Source organism: Danio rerio, chromosome 17 (assembly GCF_049306965.1).
Source record: "Danio rerio strain Tuebingen ecotype United States chromosome 17, GRCz12tu, whole genome shotgun sequence".
NCBI lineage: Eukaryota > Metazoa > Chordata > Actinopteri > Cypriniformes > Danionidae > Danio > Danio rerio.
This window is the reverse complement of record NC_133192.1, coordinates 9377024-9398417: the sequence shown is the minus strand read 5'-3', so window position 1 is coordinate 9398417 and position 21394 is coordinate 9377024. Positions and strand designations below refer to the sequence as shown.

Below are 21394 nucleotides of genomic sequence, written 5' to 3'. Positions count from 1 at the left end.
TGAGTTTTTTTTTCTCTCATTCGCCGTGCAGTATCAAACATTGCATGAAAAATACACGCTTAGAGCTGTTCCTCGAATCAAATATCTCGTTTGTCGGGAGGGACATTAATGAATTCCCTGAATGAAAGAGCCAAACTGCAGTTAAAGTCCACCATTTAATAATTTGGCAAATAATTCGACTACAGATGTCCATGTAAACACAGTCACATTGTCTGCTGTGGGTGTGTGTTTTGACTCTGAAATTCAGCGTGCCCAAATAGACACTCCCACACCAAGCCGCTTTTCTTCCTCCGACACTCCCCCCTAAACAGAGCTGGACACGCCCACTTTTCTGACTTTTTCCAAAGTAGAGGTGTGAAAACACACTGCTGAAACGAGGGGGTTTCATGGCCCTTTAAAGAAAACCCCTGCATATCGTAGTATACTGTTTAATGGAGACCAGCTGGCGAGTGCAGCCTGAATGCATCCCTCTTCTAGCTTCCTCCTTAGAGCATTCGCCTACCATGCAGGAACCGCTGGTTTGATCCCCGCTTGGAATAAGACTAGTTGAAATATGAGAAGTGTAAATGCTTTTGAATACCTGGGATTTTACTACAGTCATCGGTGGTGTAATGTAAAATACCTTATGTGTAAAAAACTACAGTAATTGAGTAATTTGTTTATATTACTGTTATTGTATTACTACATGAATGAGTTGGTCAGTTGTGAACATTTGACATTATTACAAAACAGTGCTTTCCTACACTTTAACCAGCAGAGGTCCTCATCCAGCTCTGATTTAGAAAGCTTCGTGTAACAAACCTTTTTCCGATACATTTGAGTCGAGCGCTTCACTGGTTCAGAAAGCTTCATTTCTCCATCATTAGTTTCAGACCAGCCCATCTGGCACCAACAACCATGCCACGTTCAAAGTCACTTAAATCACCTTTCCTCCCCATTCTAATGCTCAGTTTGAACTGCAGCCGATCAGCTTGATCATGTCTACATGCCTAAATGCATTGAGTTGCTACTATGTGATTGGCTGATTAGAAATTTGCGTTAACGAGCAGTTGGACCGGTGTCAACTAATCATTACAGTTAACAATTGCTCTGAACATACCATATTTACAATAGTTGCACTTCAATTGGCACACTATGGACTTATACACTCAACCATGTAGTGTAGAAATGGGTTTAGTGTCGTTCTAAATAGACACTAATGTTTTTACTAGACAGAAATACAAACCATTTCCCAGACAACGTTTAACAGCTGCCAAATAGTGAAACAAATGATCAAACTACCAAATAGTACCAGTCATGAGTATAACAGCATTCACCATTGGGAATGTAATCACTTACATAGGAGAATTTTGCTTGCACAATCCAAAATAAATAATGAAATCCAACCTTAGTGCCTAATAGCTCCTCCCCTTCTGCAATGTGACCGTTGAGTGCTTGAAGTATTCAACATTTCACACTTCTGTTTAACGGTTGAATAAGTCTTTTATCCAGGTATTTAAAGTGCACTTATTCTTTTAGTGCACTATTTATACCGGTGGTTTTCAACTGGTTTGGCCATGGGACCCACATTTTTACATGGTCATCAAATCTCGACCCAAAATTTTAGGAACTAAAATATAATTTTGGGAATTATAATTAATTTGTATTTATTTGTTAACATATACAAGTAGTGACAGATAAATGATAAGAAAATCCCCAAGATTAACAAATAAACACTATTTTATTATTGTAATTTAACAATATAAAAAATTTAAATTACAGAAAATATTACACAGTAAAAACGACAAATGTTTGGTTTCTAAAAGTGCTCTTGTGAGAGCTCCTCACTACACATGGCACACTGAGCCTTTTTTGTCGTCCATATATGTAAATCCATACTTGACATGTTCGGGGTCGTACTTGCGCTTCGATATATTTGTTGCTATAATTAAATGAAATTTCACATGTCAAACGGTACGGTTGTTCCCACAACAATTGTTTTTTTTTACCACACACTCTGCGACCCACTAAAAATGTTCCCGCGACTTTTGGGTGTGACCCACCAGTTGAGAAACACTGATTTATACTACAAAATAGCTTAGAATTGTGCATAAGTATGCAATTTGTAATGCACCTAATGTTTTTGTTGTGTTGGTCTGTACTTTTAGTATATGAGATTCCATCTGGGAAAGTTCTGTCATCTTTTAATGGCCATCTGAGTGTGGTTTATGATCTCTGCTGGTCCAGAGATGATAAAGGCCTGTTAACTGCATCCTCTGATGGAACAGTGAGGTAAAAACATTTGACAGTTTTAAAAGATCATAATACCACCTCATTATAATATGTACCTCATAATTACATATCAATGTTTTTCCCTTTCAGAGTGTGGAATGTTGAACGTCTGCAGACTCTTGCGCATAAAACTCTTCCGCACCCTTCATTCGTGTACTGTGCCAAGTTCCACCCTCAAGCCCAGAGTCTGGTGGCGACGGGGGGTTACGATGGCGTGCTGCGAGTCTGGAACGTAGATGTACAAGATGTGAATGGTCAACTTTTGCAAGAGTTTGACGGACACAAGACTTTCATCAACACTCTGTGTTTTGACCCTGAAGGTACAGAGGAAATTGGTGGTTTAATAACTGAATGGATGTTAAAGCTGTGATATGAGACTATAGTGATGTGTTGGTCTTTACACAGGGAGCAGAATGTTTTCTGCTGATAATTCCGGACTCATCATTGTGTGGGGAACGAAAGTTATGCCTGGGTCTCGCCGTGGAGCAACCAGTCAGTGGAGCATTGAGAGGGTAACAGTTTTCAATTAATGCATGGAAGTTAAATATTCATTTAAAAGATGAACATTTCCTGACTATTTACTCTCACTCAACTGGTTCAAATGTAAACGTTTATGAGTTTCTATCTTCTGTTGAACACAAAACTAAATATTTTAAAGAATGTTGGAAACCATTGACATTCATACACTGCAAAAATGCTTTTCTTACTTAGATTTTTTGTCTTATTTCTGGTCCAAATATCTAAAAACTCTTTAATCAAGCATATTTTTCTAGACAAGTAAAACATACTGTCCTATTTTAAGATATAATATGCCAAAATTTAAATAATCTGCCAATAAAGTAAGCAAAATAATCTTATGTCAAAAGGAAAAACTAGATTATTTTGCTTGTTTTAAGGAAAAACTCATTTAATATTGGCATATTATTTCTGAAAACAAGACAATATGTTTTGCTTGCCTTGAAAATTCTTCTTGATATAAGAACTTTTAGATATTTGGACTAGAAATAAGACAAAAAATCTAAGAAAAGCATTTTTTGCAGTGTAGTAGAAACAAAAATACTAGAGGTTGATGGCTGTTTTTCTCTCTCATCATAACAGTGTTTAACAGACAGAAGAAACTCAAAGTAGAGATCTGCGCGGGACTAAATTTTGAATCCCGCTCCCGCCCGCATCCGCCAGGTTTTAGCCCGAACCCGACCGCTCCCGCTCCCGCTCCCGCTTATATTAAGCACTTGTTGTCTCGCTGCCCGCCCCGCCCCGTTTTCTATCCGCTGCGCCCGATGCCGCTAAAGAGCGGGGGGAAAACAAAACCGAAAATCACCCAGTTATACAGTCCAGACAGCCTATAACAAGCTGTCTGTATAAACACACACACGCACAGCACCAAGCACACACACAGAAACAAAGCTTTCTCTCTCTCATTCGCGCGCGCGCCCACTAACACACACACATAAGCACCAAGCACACACGCACGCACGCACGCACGCACGCACGCACGCACGCACGCACGCACGCACACACACACACCTCTCATTCGCGCGTGTGCATACATATACACACACACACACACACACACACACACACACACACACACACACACACAGCAACAAACAAGCTAAACACAGCATCGCGCTATTTCATTTACACACATACATACGCGTGCTCACTCGGGAGTCGGGAGCGAATATTGCTAGACAGCCCGCTCCAGTCCCAAATTAAACCCATTACCGACCGCTCCCGTGATATATTCTGAAATTTATACCCGCGCCGTAGAAATCTGGTCGGGTCCTGCGGCGCCCGCAGGACAGCCGCGGGAATGCAGAGCTCTAACTCAAAGCTCAGGTGGAGGATTAGTAAATGATGTCTTATGTGAACTGTCCCTTTAAAAAAAATCAACTGAGGGTTGAAATACACTATATTAATATATTTTAAAACGCTGCGCACCAAGCAATTTTGTGTTCAATAGACGTCTAATAGACATCTAGCTTGGATGTTTTGGCTAAAACAAGGCTAAATTTGGGCTGTCAGTGAAAATAAATAATAAATGTTCAAGAATAGGCCAAAATGAGATCAAATAGACTTATTATACTCACTTGGTGTGTGTAATTATTTATTGAAGTGTATTTGATGACTAGTCTAGTTTTGGCTATTATACTAGATTTTTACTCGCACAGAGCCCAAATATAGCCTTGTTTTAGCAAAGACGCTTTTATTTAGACATCTATTAGACATCTTTTAAACACAAAAGTAGTAATCATTGTTAAAAACCCCACAAGGAAACATTTCTCCACAAATATTTTTCCTTTTTAATCTCCCATTATTTTTTTTGGTTATCTGTTGGAATGGAGAGATCATTTCATGTTTAATTCTCATGATAAACATCTGTTTTTCAATTTAGTTTATCCGGCAAAGAAATGCAGTTTGTTATTATGGGCATCAACCTTCTTGCATAATGTGGATGTCTTAAATATTTACACTACTTCTATTTAAGAAACCTACTAACGATTCAGATTAGAAGTCAAGTGACTTTTAGCAGATATGGACACATCTTTGGCACTGTGTTAATGACCTCCTTTGACTCCTCATTGACTACTGCCTGACATGACTAGATTCCCTGTATTCCCTTTTCTACTTTTTGTGTATCAAAGGCTTTATTTGTATGTTCATGAACATTGAATAAACTGACAAAAGTGCAATGAAAAAAAAAAAACACAAGGAATCACACATTTACTGACTTGGTAAAATGTAACTTTAAGATTACACACTCTCACACTTTTAAATTATCAAATTGACAATTATGGAGAAACCTGTCTTGTTGTTGTAAAATTTTAAATATCAAACAACTATCAAATATGTCTGACATTTAAAAAAAAATGCCTGTACCCATTATACACTGTGAAATCTATCAACTCCAACTGGCTAAAATCTGCATAGACATCTTCAATAAATCAGTTCAAAACTGTGATTTAAAAGTTGTGTATTGTATTCAGCCTAAAAGCAATGTCAATTTATTATCATCTATTTTTTATTTGCAGGAAATTAAAGAGGCAGATCTGAACGGAATATCTATTAACTCATTAGAGGTGCATCCAAATGGACGAAGACTCTTAATTCATGCCAAAGACAGCGTTTTGAGGGTCATGGATTTGAGAATGTACGTTTTGTTTTTGTTTTTAATTAACATGCAGAACTGAACATTATTTAGAAATTATTGAGATTAAAAGCAAGAATCTAAAAAAATCTAATCAAATGAAAATCTTACTTTTTCCCTATTACAGTCTGGCAGTGAAGAAATACATAGGTGCCACAAACTACAGGGATCGAATCAACAGTACGTTCACTCCTTGCGGAAGCTTCATCTTCGCTGGTAGTGAAGATGGACTGGCGTATGTCTGGAACTCTGAGACAGGTACAGTAAGTCTTGTGAGACATTCTGCAAGAAAAATCCAAGTGGAGGGTGAATTTGGAAATGTGTTTGTGCAGGTGACCAGGTTGCCGTGTACTCAGAGCTGTGTTACTCATCTGCACTTCGAGCTGTAGCTTTCCACCCTCATGAGAACATGGTGGCCTTCTGTTGCTTCGGCCAAAACCAGCCCATCCATCTCTATCTGTATGACCGTAAAGGTAAGTCCTCCAAAAAAAAAATCACTGATATCAGTTAAAGGGTTAGTTCAGCCAGAAATGAAAATTCAGTTAATTACTCGTTCTCATATCATTCATCTTCAGAACACAATTTAAGATATTTTAGATGAGATCAGAGAGCTCCCTTATCCTCCATAGACAGTGATGACGTTCAAAGTCCAGAAAAGAATCAAAAAACAGTCCATGTGAAGCTCCAAAATACGTTTGTGTAAAAACAAAAATAGTTTTTATTTATTTGCAAATGTCTTCGGCAATATTATGCTCGCATGTTATGTAGTGTTGCTTTCGTCAGTGAAAACTATGACAAAATATCTTTGTTTCTCCTCAAATTGATTGTGTTCATTTCATTCTGGCATTGTTTTGTGATGCTGTTTTATTTATTATTTTCCTTAATTGTTTCATTTATTTTATTAATTTGGTTGTGTACTTTTAACAGGTTTGGTTGGTCAAACAAATGTTGTAAATTAAAATCAGAGCATCTGGAGTGTATGTGTTATTGAGTCTATAAGGTAACAGTATTATAATATGACGACTTTGTTTAAAATGGGTTTGTCTAAAAGAACAATTTAGGTTTCGTCTTTACTACTATATACTTCTATTATGTTGACTGGATTAAATATAATTGCATTACTAAAAAGAGACTAAAATACCATTTTCATCAACTAAAACTAGACTAAAATGTCACGAGTAGGGCCAGACAGAAACTGCGGACTTTGTTTGCTATTTCTGCGCAGAATATTGTGGAAAATCTGCGGATTTATGCGGAATGATTTTGGGAGTTTTGTAACTAAAAACTTAATATGTTAAATTAAAAAAATAATAAGTTTAGATCCATTTATTTGGTTAACAAAGCAAATCTCTCATATAATATCTCTACCATATACTTGCTAAAAGACAGAAATTATTACTTTACAAACTGTATTGTAAGTAAATCATATTAACGTTTTCATATTAGTCAGTAATATTTCTGAAATTAATTAAAAAGCTAAATAAAATATGAATTTACACACATTTACACAAGTAAATATATAGACTCAATGATGGACTAAAAATCTGTTGAAATCGGAGTTTTCGTTGACTAAAATTAGTTATGGATAATTATGACTAAAATAAGCCTAAAATGTGCCCTAAAAATTGAATAGATTAAAGCCTATGAACGTGACAAAAACAAATAAAAACTAAAACGTCAGCTTCACACAAAGATCAGACTAAAACTAAAATAGGCCGTCAAATCAACACTAACGTTGCGCTGCTGACTCGAATACATCAATACATCATAATGCCCATCCGTTTGCTAAGTGTGACGTCATGTGAAGCGGCTTCCGAGTCCAATCGCTTTATCAAACTGTATGGGGAGATTTAACAAATGGTAATAATAAACATTTACAAAGCAATGTAAAACTTTCGGAAATCATAATCACAATATATATATATATATATATATATATATATATATATATATATATATATATATATATATATATATATATATATATATATATATATATACAGTTTAAGTCAGAATTATTAGCCACCCTGAATTATTCGCCCCCCCCGTTTATTTTTTCCCCAATTTCTGTTTAACGGAGAGAAGATTTTATTAACAGTTCTAAACATAATAGTTTTAATAACTCATTTCTAATAACTGATTTATTTTATCTTTGCTATGATAACAGTAAATAATATCAGACAAAAAAAGCTTAATTATGTTAACTAGGCTGTTTGAATTCAACTGTATATCTGTTCCTATAATCAGATAACAAGAAAGTGAATCATTTTTTAGAAATTGTTAAAATAATGTTGTCTGTGATGCAGCAAGTGCAGAGATTGTTGTGTACACCATGATTCTATTAATTGTCAATTTAACTAGTAGTGTAGTAGTAAAGTAGTGGCTTGGACCCAGAAACAGTATTCCATGTCATGACTAGTGCCAGACAGAATCTGTGCCCAATTTTTGCTATTTCTGCAGAGAATTTTGTAAAAAATCTGCAGATTTATGTGGGATGATTTTGGGAGTACTGTAACTAAAAACTTAAACTTAAAATAAAACTTAAAATAATAAATAAATTAAAATTAGACTTAAAAATAACAGCTTTTTAACTATTATTTAATGTTTACAATGCAAATCCATCTAGATCCACTTATTTGGTAAACAAAGCAAGTCTCTCATATCTCTACTAAAAGACAGAACATATTACTTTACAAACTGTATTGTAAATTCATCAATAGAACTTTTTCTTATTAGTCAATATTATTATTGAAATTAATAAAAAAACTGAATAAATATGAATTTAAACACATTTACACAAGTAAATAAATATAGTCAATGACAAGCTAAAAATTCTGTTCGCACAGATTCCGTGTGGGCCTAGTCATGGCTTGGCCAAGTGAATGGTAAACCTGTAACTGACAACCTGACTCGGGAGAGAAGACATGGGCGAACAGAGTCATATTTACAGTTTTTAGTGAACAAAAGTGTTCTTGGTAGGGTTGGGCATCTAAGCTATAATGCCGATCCGATACGCATCTCGATACAAAGAATACGATCCGATATAAGCGATACATTTGTGACATATTGCGATGCAACACGATACGATTCACACCCATATCACGATACAATGCGATAATTCAGCACTAACTAATTAGATCAAGTTTATGAGATGATGTGAAAGAGGATGCTGTGCCATTGAATGAGTTTGATTATTTATAAACCAAGCAAAACCAAGACTTTTTTTACAAACTGGCTTTTCTCTCAGAGCCAGAGTGTCAGTTTATAGTAGAGGGCCATTTTAGAACATATAGCACATATTATTTAAGTATTTTTGAAATAAACAAAATGTATAAGTGCAATAAATATTAAAAATACATACATTTGCACTCTTTCAACACAAAGGTTTACCATTGCACAACAAGAATTGTGATTTAACTTTTCAACTATGAAAACAAGTTTTACAAAGATATATTGTGCCACTGAATATTCAAAACTTCAGGTGGTGAACTAGCAGTGTTATGCTGCTTTGAAACATCACTGTCACTGTAAACAACAGGCTAATAAAAATATAAATAAATACAAATTAACAGGAGGAGGTGTTTAAAACCTTCGTTCTCCGTGACACTAGGCTGAATATCTTTGCAGATGAACAATGCAATAGCATTCGTTATTGGCGTAGAGCGCACAAAACTGTTGCGCACGGAAACAACTTTCAATGCTTTTCTCACCACTTTTGGAGCTGGTAGCTACAGTTGAAGCAAAGCAGGAAGTCGGGGATGCAGGAACACTGGAAGATGCTTCCACAACAACACCGAGGCGCAGCTTCAAGTGAGATATCAGATTAGTCGTACTGCCCGTGTATTTTACAGATGCGCGGCACATTTTGCAAATTGCATCTGTCCTGTCAAGTCGTCCATCCTCAGTGGGGAATAAAACTCAGTGGGGAATAAAATGTTTGTTTTGCTTCTCGGGCTTTCTGAGGGCGCACCACTAGCTTCATCCGCACACCTGATACACTGAGTTGTGTATACATCCGCAAGTCAGTTGCTAAGGCATACTTTATGTAGGTTGATTAAATTATGCGCCAAAAACAGGTTGACAACACTTGTTAATAAATAAAAAATACATTCTATATTAAAAATATAAGTTGTATCTTTGAAAAACCGATGCATCTCGCAAAAACCGATGCATCTCGATTTGCTTCCAAAATTTCATTCATCCTTTGCTGCTCTACCGATGCACTCGCATCGTGCACGCGCATGACCGCGTATCGATACATATCGATTAATCTTCCCATCCCTAGTTCTTGGAGCTTGGCACGACTACAGTTGAAACACTGAATCACATGGACTGTTTTGACAATGTTTTTTCTTTTTTCTTTTTCTGGACTTTAAACATCTCGGGCCATTGCTGTTTATGGGGGATGAGAGAGCTCTCCGATTACATCTAAAATATTTTAATTTGTGTTCTTAAAATACAGCAATGTCTCAGGCAATTGAATTGAGGGTGATTAATTCAATAGGATCTAACTGCAGACTTGCTTACAAGCAATCTCAGACACAATGCACCCAATGGAGCTAGTGACGTCCCTGTGAGGGCTAGGGCTAGGTGTGCGCATTAAAAGCATTGCATGCAGCTCAGCATTGCATAGATTGCATGGTTGTTTTGTAGCACACTTTTATATTACTGAATTGCCCAAAGTGCTAAACACAATCAATACTAATTAAAATAACAAATCACACAGCATATAACATTTAAAAGGCTCAAATGCGAATATGCAATTTCAGAAGGGTTGTAAAAACAAGTAAAGTTGCAGCGTGTCTAATGTGAGGTGGAAGTTTATTCCAGCATTTTGGAGCGATAACAGCGAAAGTCAGATCCTTTTTCCACTAACCTAACCTAACTGTCCTTGGTACAGACAGATAAGACTGATCTGATGATCGTGTCTGCATTCTCGAGTAATAAGTAACATAATTAAACTTTTTGGGTGAACTAACAATTTAAGCGGTGTTTAAAAAACAAAGGTTATATGATTTCTACCATACTCAGTGGCTCAGATGGAGGTGGAGAGTTTGCGAGGCTGGAGTCGCTCAGAGAATCTGGACAGTAAGACGGGCAGGATTTCATCAGAGTTCATGAGCATCCAGAACCCCACGGCCACCAGCATGGACCGATTTGCCAACACTGCACGCATGTCCCTGAAGATGCAGCGGGTCAAACAGAAACTAGACTCTGTGCTGGTAAAAATGGTGATTTATAGAAAATGAAGCAAAATATAATTCAGTCAATAATAGATCAGTAACACAGCCATTTTCTTACAGGAGCCTCATCGCAGTTCCTCTAATGTGGACATGTATGAGCAAGGCAAGTAATGTATATGATGTATATTTGAAATTAAAGGGATACTTCGCCTAAAAACACTGATTTGGTATAAACCTTTTTAAATTTCTTTCTTCTTTTGAACAAATATTCTGAAGAATGTTGGGGATAAAGGACACAAAAATATATATTTTCTTTTATAAATCAATGGGTGTTTTTTTTTAATCCAACATTCTTCTTTCTTTTTGTTCAACAGAAAAAGGAAACTCAAAGAGGTTTGGAACAAGTGGAGAATGAGTAAATGACAGAAATTATTATTATTTTTGGGTAATCTGTCCCTTTAAGAAAATAAGATGTGTTGGTAACACTTTATAATAACTACACACTATAAATCATTTATTAAGCATTAGGAAATAGTGAATTTATTATCTGTTAAGCATTAACTCTACATTAATAAGCGTTAGTAAGCAGTTTATAACTGCAGCTACAAATGCTGTATTCTTGACTTACAAACAAATTTATAATGTGCTTAATAATTGTACTTTCATACTATGTTAATGATTTATTTTTCATTACTTAAGCAAGTATTGGATTATTTACAAGTCATTTGTATTTATGAGTAGTTGGTGGTTTTTAGGATCATTCAGAATGAGTTAGTAAATGATTAATAAACTATTGAAATCAACATTTATATGTTTTATTATTCAGGCATATATTAATGGTTACTATGTATGTAAATAAATGCTTTATTAGCTCAACTTCATGCAGTTTTGTGACCTAATCTAAAGTGAGGACTATTCATGCTTTGTAAATCCCTTATAAATGATAAATAAAGGCTCAGTTAAATTCTAAACAGGAAAAATTACATAAACTACATTATTCAAATGAAACTATACTTCAAATGAAAAATAAATATGCAACCTTATCTAAAATCAATGTAGATTTTAAACATTGCATCTGAATATATTGTTAAATTATTATATTGTTGTTGTGTTATCCTGCTTTATGTCATATTTTGAAACTCATGTTATTTGGCAATGTTTAAACTTTACAGTAATTTTACTTTTTAGATAATATTGCAAAGAATATTGTTCAGTTGATTCTGAGCCTTTATTTATCATTTATAAGGGATTTATAAAGCATGAATAGTCCTCACTTTAGATTAGGTCACAGAACTGCATGAAGTTGAGTTAATAAAGCATATATTAACATATTAGTTAACTATTAGTATATGCCTAGATAATAAGACATATAAATGTTGATCTCAATAATTTATTAATCTTTTACTAACTCATTCAGAATTTTTCTAAAAACCCTCAACTACTCTTAAATACAAATGGTTTGTAAATAATGCGATACTTAATTTAGAAATGAAAAATAAATCATTAACTAAGTATGAAAATACTATTATTAAGCACATTATATAAGTGCTTATAAATCAAGAATAGAACATTTGTAGCTGCAGTTATAAACTGCTTACTAACATTTATTAATGTAGAGTTAATGCTTAACAAATAATGAATTCACTAGATGCTAATGCTTAGTAAATGAATTATAGTGTGTAGTTATTATAAAGTGTTACCGATGTGTTTTTTAAACAAGTGCAGTAAATTATGTCTCTAGCTGTGTCTCGTTTCAGAAGCTGCATCCTCTGAAGGATGCAGACTTCAAGGGTAAATTCTTTGAAGTCCACACAGGCCGAACCAAGCATTTTGAAATGAGACGATCTAGCCTACAGAGGACAGTTCTCGTCACTTACCAACCATAATGTCTGCCGTTAATAAGCTTTAATACAATTTGTAATGACTTTTTTTCCCAAAGTGATTTAAAAAAACTTATTGTAAGCGATCTAAAGGCAAAACAAGGTTTACAAAAGCTGGAAATATATTTCCTTTGATCCATACATGTACACATAAACAAACTCTATAAAAATCACTCTTTAGTAATACATGTCAGACTCTTTTGGTTTTTTTTTAACAAGAGTTTAGATATCAAAGTAAAATAAACCTAACTCATACATTTAATTCAGAGTTTTCTTTTAAAAACGCCCTGCCGTTATCAGTGCGCAATTAATCTTAGGAGGTTTGAGCTTGTGTCCTTCATTACCTGGAAAATACAGGGCACATTTTGAGGCTAACTTGAAGGAGCCTTTAATTTTTTTTTTTTAAATAAGAGAGCCTTCGTCGCGCCATGATGACGCAGCCCCCTTCGGAGGATGCAGCCTCTGAAATGAGACACAGCTTGTGAATCTTTTATTTGTTATTTTCTTTAAAGGTGGAATGTCTTCCTTGGGAAGGAGTATAGAGGTGAATATTACATCATTTCTACTTGGTTCACTAAATATTATATTGCAGTTAGCATGTTGAATTTAAAGACAAATAGTTGTAATTTTAATAAACAGTTTTAGTTGTAATAAAATTATTAAAGGAGCTTCTATTTATACCGATTAGTGATGATTAAAAACGTTTGCCGTTACATTGAAATGAACTACAGCAGTAGTTCTGCTCTGTAATACTAAACTGAGCTCTTGTTATTGTTTTTTTTTTCAGGGCCTGAACTCATATCTTCCTCCTCCATCTCTACTGTCTCCTCACTCTAAACTGCAGATGTCTTCTTCACTGAGCGCTCAGCTTATTCCTCAGGCCACACTGACCTCACACACCAGTATGAGCGTTACCTTTAATCATTTTAACCTCACCTGTATATGAATTTAATGGACATGGACATGTACGTACATGAAGAAACGGTTAGCGATCTGATGTTAGAATTTAACATTGCTTTTTCTGGGTTAATTTACTTGACCCAGCTGCAAAGACGTACATCACTAGGTACCGTAAATATCAATATTGTGTGACATAGATAAAATGTATGTAACCCACTAGCGCGAGTCATTTTTACATGGGAACTGATATAGCGCAATAATGAACTTCTGAAAATAAACAGGACATCTCAATAGTGGAATAAAAAAAAAAAAATTTAACAGTAATTTGTTGTCATTATACAAAATAATAAATTTTTTTCTATAAAAGTCTTCAAAGCAAATTTAAATAAATCTTATTAAATTTGATTTTTAAATGACAGCTAGCAATGTTCTTGAGGATGTTGTTGTTGCATTTCATATCTTATAATTTTATAATTATGAAAATTAATTATTTCTAATAATTATCCCCCAACCCACAGAAATAAATAAATAAAATTAAGTTTTTTTATTTAATTAATTAATTTTTGAAAACATGAGAGCCCTGAATAATCTTGTAAACTTTAAATATTAATCGTGTTAAGTTTGTTTCCTAAGTACTTAAAAATACATGAAATGATTGAAGTCTTCTGCTCTCACAGGTGGTTACAGTCAAGCCGGACAGCCAATCAGAAGAGCTCCATCCCTCAGACAGCAGAAAGTAAGTCACTGTCATCTATTTTTGTTTGACTTTATGTAAAACTTTTATTCAGGAAGGCTGCATTAAATTAGGTGACATTAGAGAAATTAATAATACTCCAAAAGATCAGTTTCAAACAAATCCTGTTCTTTTTTTTATCAACAAACCTGCATGTTATAATACTTTCTTAAGGATCCTGTATATATATATATATATGAGCTATATCACACAATATGGTGGGAGGTTAGCGTCCCACCAGTGCTGATATACAGCCATATCGCACTGCTACGAGTGTGATATTGTGTTTCTACAACAGTTCAACAGCACAATCGTGTATATAAAAAAGGAAATCAAACACGGAGAGTCTAAAAAACACCTTTTTAATAGGAACTACTTTCTTCCGCCATTCATTCACATCTGCAGCTGACAACAAAACAGCAGGAGTACTAATTTAACAACAGCCGTTACTAATTCACCAACGACACTTTAGAGCTAGTGTTTGAATGACTCTATGTCTAAAGTGATGACAAAACTGCTGGTTTTGCTTACACTTTAAGATTATAAGGCTGAACGTGACATGATATGCCATCCGTCTACAGAGATATCTTCTTACAGTGTTACAGTATTTCTCTGTTGCAATCGGGATTTCACAATAATTAACCCCGAAAATAACAACAAATTCATTACCAGCATGCTGTTGTGTTTGCGATTAAGGAAAAACGCTAAACACATGCAGACTTTGCTTAAGTCTGTGCCTGTGGGAGAGGGGGTTCGGGGGTGAGAACTGGAATAGAATGCAGCGGGTTTGGGGCACCTGCTTCGATCGTGTACTGTACCAAAGTTGGCAACCCGGGGGTGTTTAGTTTACAGACTGTACCAAAGAGAGGGGTGGGTGAAATTACGGGAGTTTTGTTTTAGGAAAAAATAAAAAGAAATACGGGATATACCCATAAAAAAGGAAAGTGTTGGCAGGTGTGCTTACCAGTTTAATATTGATTTGATTTGCTGTAGTTAGAAATCAGATTGTTATATCTTTTAAACGCAAGGGCTTATTATGCGGTTGTGTCGCCATCTTGTGGATAGAAAACATCAACCGTCACTGACGAGCTCTCTCAGAAATTGTAAATATTTTAAAACAGGCACTGTTTTTACAAATAAAACTGCATAGTTGCAATCTAAACAACTAAATTCTCGACTAAAAAATCCTCCAAAGTACATTTTGTTGTCTAACAGCAGTAATATTTGACAAACTGTAGCTTCTCTGTTTGTTTGTTTCTGGCTGTATGTGGGCGGAGTAATACACAAAGGTGAAGGATGAAAAGGCCTTTGTTTGATGTTACTGGCGAAATATCACACGGCCATCAGCCAATCAGATTTAAGAACCAGACAGAACTGTTGTATGTATATACACACACATACATACATACATACATACATATATATACACACACACACACACACACACACACACACACACACACACACACACACACACACACACACACACACACTTGCAGATTTATTAACCCCCTTCAAATTTTTTGTCTTCTTTTTAAAATATTTTCCAAATGATGTATAACAGAGCAAGGGTATTTTCACAGTATGTCTGATAATATATTTTTTTCTTCTGGAGAAAGTCTTAATTTGTTTTATTTTAGCTAGAGTAAAAGCAGTTTTTAATTTTTTAAACACCATTTTTGGGATAATATTACCCCTTTAATGCTGTTTTTTCTCGATAGTTTACAGAACAAACCATCGTTATACAATAACTTGCCTAATTACCCAAACCTTCCTAGTTAACCTAATTAAGGCTTTAAATGTCACTTTAAGCTGTATAGAAGTGTCTTGAAAATGTCTAGTCAAATATTATTTACTGTCATCATGGCAAAGAGAAAATAAATCAGTTATTATATGTGTTGAAAAAAAAAAACTTCTCTCAGTTAAATAGATATTAGGGACAAAATAAACAAGCGGTCTAATAATTCAGGGGGGCTAATAATTCTGAGTTCAACTAGATACTTTGGCAAAAGGTTAGTGAACTTATTAATTTTAGGTTGTATGAAAATATGTATTTAGCAATTTAGACAAGTTGGATTTGCTGATGTTTTCTGAATGTTAGATCTTACACTTTCTAATTAAAGATTATTCTATTAACTAATCTTAATATTTTATAGTATAAGATCTGTGTTTTTGATTAAAGATGAATTAGTTTTGCTGATGTGTTATGTATGTCACACTTTCTAAATGAAAGATTATGGTAATGTTCACAGAGTTTCCATGATTATGAATTCTCTCAACAAGTAGAGACAGATTTGGGTCAAGCTCATCAGACGGTAAGCGTTAATTTGCTTTAATTATATGCTGACTAGTATTACTTTTGACATTAGCTCAATTTCTGTCGTCCTTTCTGCAATATTCTCTAGGTTGTGTCTTTATACGAGTACAGAGCCAATAGGTCGGACGAGCTGTCGATGCGGCGGGGTGACGTGGTTCATGTGCTGTATAAAGACAATGACAGCTGGTGGTTTGGCCGACTGGTCAGTGGGCAGGAGGGATATTTCCCAGCATCTTATGTGGCTGATGAAGGTTTGTGAATAGGGTTTGTTAACAGAAAGTCCATTTATTTTACATCATGTTGTCTAAATTCATGTGCGTTTTCCATAGGGAACTTTGATGAGGAGCTGTCAAGAGCTTTAGAAGCACAACCGTCACTGATAGATCAACCTGAGGAAGCGGAGCATGCAACACCAGTTCAGGTAATAACATGAGGATCTTTTAAAAGGTATTTATTTTCCCTAGTCAGTGTTCGCAACGAAAGCAGCAGAGATTTTTTTATATCTCAAAGCATTGCTTCATGTTCTTCTGCTCATGATCACGCGTAGAAGAAGCAACGCTGTTTTTTTCTAGACAAAATCAAATTGATTTTAGGCTTTCTATCAGTGCAAACTGGAAATTGAGGGTGTGTGACTTCATTAGCATCAACACATGCTTCATCTCACTGGCAGTGATGGGATATTCTGATCATTTACCAACTTGGAATAGTGTGATGTGCAAATCTTTTTGTTTATTTGGCCAAAATATTAAATTGTTACGAGTGGCTTATGAACGCATCTATAACCAGCCCAAATGTTGATCACAATACAAGTCAAAAAGAATGCTATAAAAATAGAAAATAATCATTCATTGTTTACTTGAGTAGTTTGTCTCCGATTAGCAAAGCCCAAAACTGTCAAACTGAAGACATATCACTCAAATAGTTTTGAATGGGCAAAAGTTTAACGGTCACTATGGCGAATGAAGCCCCGCCTACTAGAATTTCATGGTTCAGGATTGGTAGAGCTACGCACCGATGAATTTGCTCTTCAGTGTTTGGACTCTCAGTAATGATTTCAAATCACACTGAACTGAGCTAAACTGAACTGAACTTAAACACTAAAAACTGAACTACCCTGATCCAGTTACTATGACCGTTTATGTGAAGCTGCTTTGACACAATCTACATTGTAAAAGCGCTATACAAATAAAGCTGAATTGAATTGAATAGACCAGCAGCCAATCATCGATCGCTACAGATTGATGATTCTCCGGGGAAGGGGCTCAATCTAGGGTTTCCGCAGGGTCTTAAAAAGTCTAAAATCTAAAAATTTTATAGAATTAAATTCGCTGTTCTATTTTTGCACAGGTCTTATTTTTCCGATGTCCATGTAACGCTTCATCTACAGCTCATTTAAATTCTTTGTTGTTGTTGCTTGGTTTTCGTGGTGTTGTAGTTTTTTATTTCACTAGTCCAAATGTAATTTGCGGTACTACAACTACAAATGAGACTAACATGCAATAGCCAATCAGCTTTCAGTTATTGAACTCGAATGTGACATCATCGATGTGTTTGCGGAGGTTCGCTTTGGATGCACGCAACATTATTTTGGGTGGCGACTTGAGAAAAACAGTTTGCGCGGTGCCGCATTTGATTTGAAGATTAATCACTTTGAAGAGATTTTGTCTAAAACAGATCCGTGATCATAGAGATAACCAGATGACCAATAATTCTTGGCCAGAAATTGCAACAGCCATGGCAAAGGAGGAAAGTTGTTGTAAAAGTTTGGAAAAACCTGAAGGATATGTTTGTTAAAGCCAAAAAGAGAGGGTATGCAAAATTGGAGACCCAGGTGGTTTTAATATTACTGAATATGATTTTCCACCATTAATAGGTTTTACACTGATGTGTGTATATATATTACAATTGTAATATATACATGTAATATGATAAATGTAATGGCTACAAAATAAAATTAAGTAACATTATTTCTTTGATAACTGGAAAGGAATATTTAAACCTATCGTTTTACAATACACTGATGCTCTATTTCTAGGCTTTATTAGTGATAATGGTCAGGAATGTTGGACCATTATTGTGTTTTTAGCTTATAAGTAGAGGAAAAAAACTAGCCAGACAGTAATGTGTGAATTGTTGGGTGGGCAAAATAAAAAAATAACAAGTAAAAAACATCAGTATTTTTTAGTAAGTGTACTTTTTTTTTTCTTTTATTCTTGCCATAATAAAAAAATATAATTGTAGAGCAAGTCATGTTTTGTTGTCATTAATATTTAACTTTAACAGGTAAAACTGTCCGAAATATGAACAAAAGCAAGTGATGCATCAAAGTTTGATTTTAAAAAAATCTTCATAATCATTATTAATAATTATAAAAATAATAAAATATAACTAGTTTAAAATCTTGAAAGATGTTAATGATATGACGTAGTTCCGGAAACTTCCGACTTCTCTGTTTATCCGTCTGTCTTCACGGTCAGTTTCTTTTGACTGGCCCCTGTCGTTTTAAAGAATATCACAACAGCGAACACATCAGTTATAAAAGCCTCTTCCGTTTCGTGAGATGTGCGATGCGGTGCCAAGTGTAAATCAGGCTTAAGATGTTTTTTTTTCCTGTAGTTCAATAGTGCATCTAACCTGTCTTTAGTACTGTTTAATTTGAATACATTTATTATTATATTTATATTTTCTCCTTATGAATATGCATGTTTTTGAAATTGTGATCTAAGTCTTAAATTTAATACTTAATGGTCTTAAAAAGTCTTAAATTTGACATTATGATATCTGCAGAAACCCTGTCAGTCCAGCCGTGTGTTTTTACAGTTTTTTTTGCAGTTATGAGCATTCTGGGGTTGGCAAACGAACTGTAGTCTCCTTGCTTTTCATGTTAAATTTCATGTGTTTTATTATAATACTACTCACTAGTTAACATTGCTTATTTTTCTGGATTTAAACATTCTTCAAAACCTTTGGGATAATGTTAATTGATCATTTGTACACCCTTTTATCGTGACGTTTATCGTCAGCAGTTTTTTAGATGCCACGCGATTTTCATTTTCATTTAGCAGAGTGAACGCGCAAAAATTAGCCATTAGTGAATATAACAATTAACAAATACTCAAATTACAGTAATTAAGTAGTTTTTCTTAAGAACTGTAATTTACCAAGTACTTTTAAAATGTTTACCTTTGTAGGTGCCAGTGGTGTAGTGGTTAGCGCGGCTATGCCGATCCTTCGCCTCTCTCTAAACCATGCTTTTCTGTTAAAACTCTCTTACTGTCCAATCCAATAAAGGTGAAAACACCAAAAAAATAAAAAGCCTGCTTTTACTTTCACTTGAGTATATTTTTAGAGCAGTATAGATACTTTAACTTCTTTCATTCAACCTATAGTCACTACTTTGTTTTCTTGTCTATGGGATTAGAAAACATTCAACGTAAAATGAACCAAATATCAACGTCTAATAATGTTACAGCTTGACTTGTCTATCAGATGTTGGATTTTGGTTGACATACCTGACAAATAAAAGTCAGTATTTGACGTCAATATGTCGTTGGTTTAAGATGTTGGCTTGGCATTGGATTTTGGTCACTTTCTAAAATCAACCAAATATCAACATCATTTGACGTCATTATTAGACATCAAAATAATGTTGTCATTAGATGCTGGCTAGACATTGAATTTTGGTCACCTGACATCGCAACCTAAATCGAACCTAATATTAACGTCTTCTGACGTGTGCCTGCTGGGCAATAGCTAAATGTACAACAGAATATTACGTTTACAAACATTCACAAATTACATGCTAATGCATCAGCTTTTAAAAGCGCAATACTCACTACTATTGATTACTTTTAAAATAGCTACTATTTACTCATCCTTTGAGTAATATTTACAACAGATACTTTTACTTGCACTACATTTTTCAAGTGGTGCTCGCTGCAGAGCCATTTGAGGAGAGCTGAGCTCCAGCGAGGGGGAGCTTAAGCTTGAGCTCCACCTTTTTTGCACTTCTTCTACGAGTGATGTCACTGGGGGTAGGGTTAGGGGTGGGGTTGGTGTACGCATTAAAACAGCTTACAGGAGGAGGAGCAACAGCTCATGCTCCCCCTCGCTGGAGCTCAGCTCTCCTCAAATGGCTCTGCAGCGAGCACCCTCTCACATTTTTAGGCAAGTAATGGTACTTAAGTATGATTTTTCAGTACTCTTTCAACCACTGAAATTAGCCCCTGACTTTAGATGGCTCTTAATGATGTTGAAAGTCAGGAAAGAAAAGTGAAATGAAACTCACCATCAACTCCTATCAAATCTCCACTCCTACTGACATTATTGTAGTTGTGTTTATCATACAGCTTTGTGTTCAGACACCAATGATGAAAGCAGCTCCACATTCTTCATGCCTCAGGGCATCTTCTTCATTAAATGATAGTAAAACTGGGATCAGCTCCACTGTTTTGCGCTTGAGTGCCTCCAAGTGGTGTTTCTGTAAATGCAGCAGCTCCAAGCACATGAACAAAAGTCCCAATCTGATTGGTGGATAAGACTGGTGAAAAAACGAGCATGAGGCATTTCTATAAATATGACGCTTTTACACCTAATGGTGTAAAATTGGTGCTTTTTGTTTAGTCACAAAGCGTTAAACCTCACCATCACCTGGAGTGAACAGCCCTTTAGTCAGCAAAAATGTATGACACCATTCTAATGGTTTTTAGATATTTAAATAAAAAAGGTTGTGCTTTTAATCTTTCAGTGTTTTTGGGTTCTGTCGACTTCTTTAAAATCACTGATTATGATAATGTGTTTTATTTTGACCCTGATGTTTCAGATGTCCGCAGCCATCAGTGCCTCTGGAGAGCTGAAGATCATCTCAGAGCTGGACACGGATGCTGAAGCCTCCTCCACCACGTATGAATCCAAACGTCATGTCTTCCTGTCATTTATGCATCAATTGTACACGTATTA

At 35.2% G+C, this 21394-nt stretch overlaps 1 protein-coding gene across 2 annotated transcripts in view; it reads left to right on the top strand.

The window, feature by feature from the left end:
- Positions 1-21394, top strand: part of ahi1 (Abelson helper integration site 1) — a 38659-nt gene that overhangs the window by 16803 nt on the left and 462 nt on the right. Inside the window, exons 12-26 of one of the 2 annotated variants that reach the window (NM_001319989.1) lie at positions 2148-2271; positions 2362-2591; positions 2677-2783; positions 5307-5425; positions 5550-5680; positions 5755-5895; positions 10454-10644; positions 10726-10768; positions 12998-13029; positions 13273-13387; positions 14063-14121; positions 16371-16433; positions 16524-16686; positions 16765-16856; positions 21258-21337. In NM_001319989.1, coding sequence (NP_001306918.1) covers positions 2148-2271; positions 2362-2591; positions 2677-2783; positions 5307-5425; positions 5550-5680; positions 5755-5895; positions 10454-10644; positions 10726-10768; positions 12998-13029; positions 13273-13387; positions 14063-14121; positions 16371-16433; positions 16524-16686; positions 16765-16856; positions 21258-21337 — 1690 coding nt within the window. Of the gene's footprint in view, positions 1-2147; positions 2272-2361; positions 2592-2676; positions 2784-5306; positions 5426-5549; positions 5681-5754; positions 5896-10453; positions 10645-10725; positions 10769-12997; positions 13030-13272; positions 13388-14062; positions 14122-15356; positions 15498-16370; positions 16434-16523; positions 16687-16764; positions 16857-21257; positions 21338-21394 lie in introns of those variants that run through there. The other variant, XM_073927354.1, reaches the window with a different exon arrangement.